The following is a 9,966-nucleotide window of genomic DNA, read 5'->3' on the forward strand; positions in this document are numbered from 1 at the left end:
TTGAGCTCGTGTTAGGTGCGATAAAATGAGAGAAGAAAAAATTATAAAGCAAGTCGAAAGAGGTGAATACATTTTTTTTGCATATCTTATTACTTTAAGCGAGAAAATTTTGTGTATGTGTACAGTGACTCAAACAAGTCTTTACATGTTGTTTTGTTTAAATGTTCACTGCACTTGCAAATAAATCTGAACTGTTCCTCACCAATTTTGAACAAACAAATTCATAAAAGTGCCAGGTGCGACAATTGTCGATTTTTTTTTTAAATAAAATTTCACTCCAGAATTGTCGGCGACGTATTTTCTATTTCATATAAGCTTTTAAGCAACTGTGAACATTTTTTGGAAACCCACAGTGATAATATGGAATATTGTCGACAATTGTGCTGTCGACAATTGTCACTCTGATAAAATTGTCGCGACAATGGCGACAAAACCAAATGCGCCGTCACAGAAGAGTTTTGTAAATTTATTTATATGGTAATTGAGCGAATTTCATTACTTTTCAATAATTTGAATATTCCTTAAAACTAAAATAATGCAAATGCAATCATTACATATGATTTACATAAAAATTTCATGTGACAGGCGACAGTTTTGTCAATGACAATCTTAAACCCCAACAATGACAATTTGTCACTTTTTGAAAGGAATTTCTCATGGAATTTAAAAGGTGGTGACAATTGTTTTTATGAAACAAAATACCCACCAAACTGTCGAATTGTCACCGATAACATGGAAAATGCCTGTCGTTACAAAATTAACACTGTCGCTTTATGAAATAGGCCCCAGAGCGAATCATTGTTGTCGCCAGCGAATGAAGAACAAAAAATTTCGTCAAATTGATTTCATTGATATACTCGTATCGAAATTGGACACAATTAACTGTGCATGAAACGTCTGTTCATTGGAGAACTAGAAGGACTTCTTCACGGACACCTGCCGATGGCTCGAATACTTAAACTGCTTAATGATGTCAGGGGTTATGATGGTTGTTTTAACAGTAGTAGAAAATGACTTTAACCCCTACAGATCTCAGTTCCGAAAATTAGAGATGTGATTTGTCAATTGTAACACACAGAAGTTCTATATGTATTCAATGGTGCGGCACGCCGAAGTAATTGGTCATTCACGGTATTTCTTCTCACTCTCTCACTCTCCATGAAGATCGGGATTCTGCTCTTGTTTCTGTTGTTAATGAGCTGGTTCCTCTTGAGGTCGTACTGAAAGTACTGTCTTCGAAGCCATCGAACCATATTCGCAGAAAAATATTCTCATGCAAACTTATCTTTCATGAGATTCGCCCGAAAACAAATTCGCCCGAAATTTTTTCATCCGCCCGTAGTGAATACGAAACGAAAAGTGATAAGTGAACTAGTTCGAGAAAAATGAAACTCATAATAAGGCTGATTTTTTACAACGTTTTTATCAACTTGCAATGTTGTGTGTCCAGACACCATTGTAACTATAAAACCTTTGCTTTGCAAAGTTCCTATAAAAAGTCTAGGATGTCACCCTACCTCGTCGGTGGAGAGGTAGAGGATATGGCAAAATTTTATACAGACAAGACTAAAAAGTAGAAAATAAATGATATAAACAAAAAACTTTCTAATATACAACGCCTTTATAAGTCCTCTTTCAGATACGTCAAGTCTTGAAAGCAATTTTTTCACATTCTCTTTTGTGTTTTCTATTTGCTTCCACACGCGTCAACTTTAATTGAATTCAAGTCCTTGGTTCTTAAATGGGAAGCAACGAAAAGATCAAAAGAGACAAGAAAACTTGAAACGAATTGACGGTACGGAGGTATCTGTACTCCTCCCCTCTCTTTCCACCTCCTTCGTCAACGAACGAGCAGACTTGAAAGCAAGACTTGACGTGTCTGAAAGGGGACTAAATGGACTAAAAAGTAGAAAATAATAATTCTCAGTCCCATAGAATTTGTTTTGATAACTTTTGATTTTGAAATTTTAGCAAAAGTCATTATAAACAATTTATGTCCGACGAAAGAGGTTGTGGTTTGAAAATATTTTGCAGAGGGTTGCCACCTTGTTACAAAGTTACATTCAATATAAGCAACAGGTTAAATAAATTACTTCAATGTGAATATAAATCAAAATTGCTTTGAAGAGACTTTATTTTGAAACTGCATGTAGGAGTGCTGCCACCTGGTTTTATAATTAAATTCAAATTGAATTAAGAGGTTTAACGAGGTTTTGGTTTAAAAATACTTTGAACAGGATTGGTACCTGTTTGAAAAGTCGAATTAAATTAAATTTTATGAAATATTGGCGTCAAAGAGAGGAGTATTATGAAAAATTTAGTTTCAGCATTAAAATTAAAGAGGATTTCCACCTGTGTAAAAAGTTAAACTCAAATTGTTTTTATTTTTTTTATTTTATTAAGAGGGTTGCCATATGTTTTAGAAAGTAAATTCAACTTGAATTAAAGCGATTAGATATACCTACAATTTAAATATGTATCGTAATATGTGTGTCAGTCGAAAAGGGTTTAACAAGGTTTTGGTTTTAAAATATTTTTAATAGGGTTGCCACCTGTTTGAAAATTAGAATTTACTTAAATGAAATATTAAAACATGGCGTGAAACGAAGATGGTAAGAGATCCTTAGTTTAAATAATAATAATAGTAAACAGGGTTGCCACCTGTTCAAAAAGGTTAACTCAAATTATTTAATAAGTGAAAGCAGTTATTAACAAGTAATTTTTAGCAAAAAAAAACCGACTTCAACTCTCATATAAAAAAAAAATATATATATATATATATCTCATGATCCGCTGATCGGATCTTAACCAGATTAGTATGGGACCACCTCTGAGACACTACCTTTCCGATGCAAAAAGAATTATCGACATCGGTTGACGTGGTCCAAAGTTATGCGGTAACATACATAAAAAAAAAAAAAAAAAATATTCCGACGAACTGATAACCTTCTCCTTTTTTGGAAGTCGGTTAAAAATATGGGTATCAGATGAAATGGGGTTAAAGAGGCTTTATTTCTGAACTATATTTAGGATCGTTGTCAAATATTAAAAAAAAAAAAGTTTAACTTAATTCATCAGGCACATGAAATATGTACATAGGTATCACAATATCAGATACATATGATTGAAGTTAATGTGGATCTGCTTCTTTATTGCTAAGTATTAATATTTTGCAATTCATATTGATTTATTAAATTCAATTCAATACAATCAAAATATATATTTCGTGCACCGTTTCAAACTTGAATGTGGTCTTAAAATATCACGTATTCTACGTTTCTACAATACGGCTATCAAAATAACCCTATCAGATGGCAGACAAACTCGTCTAAATATTTCAAAAAGGCATACTTTGACATATTTAAGTGTTAAAAGAAATACATAAATGCGTTATCGACAACAAATATTACTATCTAAAATGTATGTAGTACTCGAATAATTTCAAGTGTCTTAAGACGGAAAAAGTTTAGTGCAGCTGTTTTCCACAAATTAAAAATAAAAATTTTATGAATGGATATACCTACTTATCACAACCAATTAAGAGCGTCAATTGTTCGGATGTGAATCTATGCTGATAACGCTCAGACAGTTGGTTTGCGCTGGTTTTCATTTGAGTGAGTTGGAGTTAGACCATTGAGATCAAAATTTTTGCGAATGTACTCTTTGCACTAAAACTAAACTCTTCTGACATACATCTACACCAGTATCTTAAAATCTTGTTTTTTTTTGTATCCTTTAGGCCCCCGCTTTGGCATTCGCCATGTTCAGACACTACTACTCTTTTTCAACATTCTTGTTGTTTACATGAGCCGCTTGAATGCTTCAGTCGCCCTGGTGGCAATGACAAATGCGGCAACCACGAATCCAAATTTTCAGGTAATCGAGCTCTATTTATTTGCTTACTTACTTACAATCATTCCACTGTTTTCCAGGAATTCGATTGGACCGCACAACAGAAGTCCTACATATTATCCAGTTTTTATTGGGGTTATATAATCACACAATTTCCAAGTGGCTATTTGAGCAAACGCTTTGGCACAAAGATCGTCATGTTCGTTTGCACTTTTGGATCGGGGATATTCAGCTTACTCATACCGTTACTGGTGCCGTGGGGAGACTGGCAGGTGTACTGCGCCATTCGTACAATGCAGGGTCTCTTCCAGGGTGCTCTTTTCCCAGCTATTAATGAGCACATAGCCAAATGGTCACCGCCAGCGGAACGTAATATGATCGGTTCACTCTCATATTCCGGCGCAGACTGTGGCACTGTGTTGGCTATGCTTGTAAGTGGTTTGATAGCGAGTAGTCCACTAGGCTGGCCGGGTATTTCGTATATCTCAGGTGGTATTTGCTTTGTTTGGTGCGCACTGTGGTTTATACTGGCTGCTAATAATCCACCATCGTCACGTTTTATAACGCCTGTGGAATGCCAGTATATTGAGACATCATTGAAACGTGAGGAAGATTTCCACAAAAAGAGAATACCCATACCATGGCTGGCGATGCTGACATCAGTGCCATTTTTCGCTTTGATCATTGTACGTTGTTCTGAAGCGTGGGGCGTCTCCACCACGCAAACACAAATTCCATCCTACATGAATGGCGTTCTAAATATGAATATCAAAAGTAATGCCTTCTTCTCTGCCCTACCCTACATCGCTCGCTGGATAATGTCATACGTTTATCTGATATTGGGAAACATTGCGGTGAGGAAGGGTTGGCTGACATTGCCAACAATGCGTAAAGTAGCCAACACATTGGCTTCTTGGTTGCCAGCTTTTTTCATGATCGGCATAGGGTTCCTTGACGAAACAAATAAAGTACTTGCAATTGCTTTAATGACAATGAATGTGGGCTTCAATGGGGGCGCCACTGTTGGTTGTATACTCAGTACGATCGATTTGTCACCCAATCATGCTGCTGTTGTAATGGGGATGGTAAATCCGCTGGCGAGTGTCATACCTTTAATAACCCCATTGGTGGCAGGCGTTATAGTCACAGATACGGTGAGTATCTGTTTGCATTAAAAAAAAAAAAATTGCTATGAATAACTTCAAATATATATATTTTTTTCAGCATGATCGCACCCAGTGGCAAATCGTATTCATAATCGCTGCTTCCATTTTCTTTATTGGCAATTTAATTTTCTTAGTCTTTGGTTCTGCTGAAGCGCAACCATGGGATGCACCTGATTATCTGACGGAGCAGAATATTGAAAATCCAATAAAAGTGACACCAACAAGTACGTTTAAGGATATTTTTGGCGCTGAAGATGATGAGCAGAAAAGCGAAGTGTGGACGATAGAGGATCTTGAATCTGTTAAATCCAATATTAGTGGAAAGGATGAGAGAAGTAAGGCAGATAATGTTGCGAGGAAGAGCGAATGATTTGTGTTACCAAAGTGTAGATCCAAATTATATCTAACTACTAACTAGTTATCAATTAATAAGTGTAATCAATGTAAATAGCTTTAAATATAACGGTAAAGAACTAATATATTTTCAATTCATTTGGGTTTCTTTGTTATGCATAAACCCAGGTTAGATAATGTGTTTTTGCTTTAGCTTAAGATGTCTAGAATTATACGGCCAAGCCTTTTGTTTATCAAAAGTAGAGTTGAAAATCTATGAAAGGGTATCGGCGGCAGATATACCAGGTGCTTTAAGCTATTATCCTATGATGTACCCTGAATGAACTGAGCGTCTGCGCAATTTAGGCTGATAGTCTTAAATTTTGCCTTTATGCGGCTTGTGCATACCTTAAATGTACGTCGAAACCTTAGATGTGAAAGAAGAAAGTTTTATTAAAATTGTCAAATTTTTAATCAGGATTTCTAAAAAAATTTAGTGTGCATACGATTGCGCTGGCTTGGCTTGTGGCTGGCATCGATGACGACGCTCGACAGCAGGTAGCTTATAGTTTTTATAACAGTGCCTAAAAGACAATGAATTCCCGTTTTTTGTTTAATCAAAGCCAACTTAATGTTCGAATTATTTTATTAAAAAAAAAAAAAAAAACGATTGCTTTCCTGTTTATAGTACTGTACGGTGCCAACGCATGTTGAAAGAACTTTTAAAGACCAAAGCATCTTATCGGTATGCCTATCTCTACCATACGACTCAAAATCTTTGACCTTCCTTTGTGCTAACGCCCGTCTGTTGAACGCGAAAATCAGCTTTTGAAAAATCCACTAAACTGGAGCTAGTCTATTTAATAAACAATATAATTTTGTCAGTAACTTATCGGCTCTTGGCCAAAGTAGTTAGCTTATAGCAAGCAAATAGTGTAGTTCTAAAAATACTAAAATTCGCGATAAAGCTTTGTGACGAAAAGCAGTTATTGATGAATGAAATCTTGACGCGTAGCAAAAACGCTGGAAAATGAGTGAAGAATTGAGCACTGCAAAAATAGAGAAAGGTTAACAGAATATTTGAGGAATTACAAGAGTTCTTGGCCTCTCGAAAAAAAAAATTAAATAAAAATTTGATGCCAACATTTTGATTTTGACTGAGCTCTTTCTTGTGACATTTAAAATCGACTAAAAGATAGTGTGTGTTGATTTGCTTAACCAGTGTCTTATCCATGGGCAGGATTCTGTAACTATGAGTTATCAAGTGTACACTCCTTCCTTTTGCGATTCAGGAAGTGTGAGAATGAGTTTTAGCTGTAAAAATTGTGCACACTTCTCCTCCGGAAAAAGTCATTGAATTTTATTCGTTGAGTTTTTAGTTGTGAGTTTTGTATTCGGTGTACACTACATTCTCTCACAGTTACAGAATCCAACCCCAGGGTTTGGCATGCTATAAAAAGGTGATCAATGGTGGACTTATGCATTAGGTCGGAAGCACACACTGATAAGATAGAATGATAAACAGCTTCAGTGGTAATTGGTGCAAACAGCAAGATCTTCATTTTTGTGGATAGGACAAAGTACACTGCGATTCCAATCATCGGGCATGGATTCAACAGAACAAATTATGCTTTAAGTCTGGTACTGTAATCTACCGACCGGACTCTTTTCTGTGGGTTTTGAATAGTTCAACCGATAAATCGTGTGTTGAAGGGGCTTTGTTCTTTCTATTTTATTGCTGTGGCCACCTTGTCTAGGTATAGTGGAGGAACAGGAGCGTAGCGGACCCTAATAGTATTTGTGTTATGTTAGAGCTTCTAATGAAAATTTTTATACATTTTTATAACCAAATGTTGTGTCTTATTTCACTGCAAATTGTTCTTTATTTGGCCATCCGTATAAACGTGCATATATATTATTCCATAAATTATTGTGTCAAATTCGGTCGGTACTAGTCGGAGTTGTATATCTTCAGACGATTTTGTTTCCCTTAGAGCATTATGCTTATCCCGCTGTAAAGACAACCGGGCATCAGGTTGCACAGATGACTTTCAAACTCCTTGGGACGCATGCCACTCACGGTCCAGCGATAAATGGACGTTAGCTACGTTCCGCCAGCGACTTATGCCATCATTTTCAATACTTCGACTCGAATGATTTTTTTGGCAGTTGACGTACTGCATCCTGTTTATGCTATTTGTCGGCGCATGATTACTTTGTGTACTTAAATTAGAAAATTCAATTCCAAATATTAATTTGAGAATATCACAAAGATAACAAAAACTAATTTTAAAAAATCCAACGAATATCTTATCTATAAGTACATATGTTTTTTCACTAGATAATCTACTACAAAACAAAACAAATAACTAAAAATAATAACTTCTGATATAAATTCATAGAAAAACCCAATAATGAATGGACCCTTAAATTTTAAAATGAGTCACAACGTGAAACAAACATACATATCGTCGCTTACAGTACAAAACCGCGTATCGTCATTCTGAGTTTGGTAAGAATTGGTGAAGCGGCTACTGAGATATAGCATTTCATCATAAGTGGGCGGGGTCACGCCCATTTTCCAAAATTTTCAGAACAATATTATTTTTTTACCACAATTCTACTCCACATACTAATTTTCGACAATTTTCATCTAATATTTACTGAATTATCGCAGGCTTTGCATTTTTCGAATATACCGTTATATGGGAAGTGGGCGTGGTTACAATCCGATTTCGTCCATTTTCAATACCAACCTGTCTTGGTTAAAGGGAAACCTACATACCAATTTCGTTTAGATATCTCAAATTTTGCTCAAGTTATCGTGTACATGGACAGACGGACGGACCAACGGACAGACACGGCTTAATCGACTTATCTTTTCATTCTGGTAATTTATGTATAAATTTGTCCATATCTATCTCGATTCGTTTTGGCTGTTACAAACAACCTAGTGCACTAGTGTCCTCGGGTATAAAAAAATAAATAAATAAATAAATATTCCGACGAAGCCATAACCTTCTTCTTTTTGTGAAGTCGGCTAAAAAAATATGAAACAAAAATATACAAAAACAAATTATCTGAATATGTTTATTCTAATCCATAAAGAAATGGCGAATAGCGATTTTTGCCATTCTTTCGCAATCCACTCGAAATTTGTTAGGGTGTACCAGTCCAATCAGATTCAGCAGGTCGACGTTCATGTTGGTAATTGGGTTTGGCTAAAAGCACATATCTTTTTTTGTGCCGGTGTTGTTATTATTGCACTTAAAATGTGTAGGTAAGAGCAGCAAAGCATTAAAATTGATTCTCACAAAACCTGCTGATGAAAAAGCATATTTCGGCCTCAGAACTTTTAGGTTGATCAAACAAAAGGTAGTCATAATCCATTTGAAGGTAATGATCCCTATCTCTTCCATTACTAAATATTTGAACTTCTTTTACCAGCACGTCGGATAAATTATAAGTTTTTCGACTTGAGGAAGTTTGAAAATTGTGTAGCATTTTGTGGGATTTTAGGGAGCTCAAAAACACCGGTATCCCGGAACTGGCATCCCTTGTAGGTATATCAATCGCTTCATTTCAACGATATTCAAGATATCTGCAATGTTCAGTCTGTGTGCCTTTTGTGGTAACAACTACTTAGTATATTTTTAATACTTAAATTTATAGACTAACCTTCTAGTCTGTGTCACCTCAAAAGTAGTACTAGCATCTTGCGGATTAAAATCTCTCAATTTGTTTATATTTCATTTTTAGGTCCTCGTTTTGGCACCCGCCATGTCCAGACTATGTTGCTTTTTCTTAACATAGCTTTTGTTGGCATGAGTAGCTTTAATGTATCCGTAGCTGTAGTAGCGATGACAAATGCCGAAAGTACAAATGCCAATTTTCAGGTAACCGTATCCAAAAAGATTCAGAGTCATCTCACATAAAAATAATATTTTTTTTTTCAGGAATTTGATTGGACCACACAACAGAAGTCCTACATCATATCCAGTTTCTACTGGGGTTATGTACTACCACAATTACCGGGCGGCTACTTGAGTAAACGCTTTGGTACAAAGATTCTTATGTTCGTTTGCACGCTTGGATCAGCGATATTCAGCTTACTCATACCATTACTGGTGACGTGGGGAGACTGGCAGGTATACTGCGCCATTCGTACAATACAGGGTCTCTTTCAGGGTTCACTCTTCCCTGCTATTCATGAGCATATTGCCAAATGGGCACCGCCAGCGGAACGTAACACGATCGGCGCGCTCACTTATTCGGGCATGGATTGTGGCAATGTTTTGGCTATGCTTGTAAGTGGTTTGATAGCCAGTAGTCCACTAGGTTGGCCCGGTATTTCATATATCTCAGGTGGCTTATGTTTTGTTTGGTGCGCACTGTGGTTTATACTGGCTGCTAATAATCCGCCAGAGTCTCGTTTTATAACAAAGGAGGAATGCCAGTACATTGAAACGTCGTTGAAACGTGAGGAAGATTTCCATAAGAAGAGAATACCGGTACCATGGTTGGCAATTCTCACATCGGTGCCATTCTTCGCATTAATCGTTGCACGCTGTGCCGAAATATGGGGTTTCAGCACCATGCAAACGCAGATTCCCAC

The 9,966-nt window shown here is 36.4% G+C and overlaps 1 protein-coding gene across 1 annotated transcript in view; it reads left to right on the forward strand.

Moving 5' to 3' along the window:
- Nucleotides 1-25: 25 nt before the first annotated feature.
- The window catches only part of LOC118743882, a 10,630-nt gene continuing 689 nt past the window's right edge, over nucleotides 26-9,966 (forward strand). Inside the window, exons 1-6 of the mRNA XM_036476645.1 lie at nucleotides 26-62; nucleotides 3,740-3,876; nucleotides 3,933-5,006; nucleotides 5,077-5,353; nucleotides 9,111-9,247; nucleotides 9,308-9,966. The exon at nucleotides 9,308-9,966 is cut by the window's right edge and continues 418 nt beyond it. Coding sequence (XP_036332538.1) covers nucleotides 26-62; nucleotides 3,740-3,876; nucleotides 3,933-5,006; nucleotides 5,077-5,353; nucleotides 9,111-9,247; nucleotides 9,308-9,966 — 2,321 coding nt within the window. The remainder of the gene's footprint in view (nucleotides 63-3,739; nucleotides 3,877-3,932; nucleotides 5,007-5,076; nucleotides 5,354-9,110; nucleotides 9,248-9,307) is intronic.

The sequence above is a fragment of the Rhagoletis pomonella genome, unplaced genomic scaffold (genome assembly GCF_013731165.1).
Source record: "Rhagoletis pomonella isolate Grant_MI unplaced genomic scaffold, Rhpom_1.0 Rhpom_scaffold_00007, whole genome shotgun sequence".
Classification (NCBI taxonomy): Eukaryota; Metazoa; Arthropoda; class Insecta; order Diptera; family Tephritidae; genus Rhagoletis; species Rhagoletis pomonella.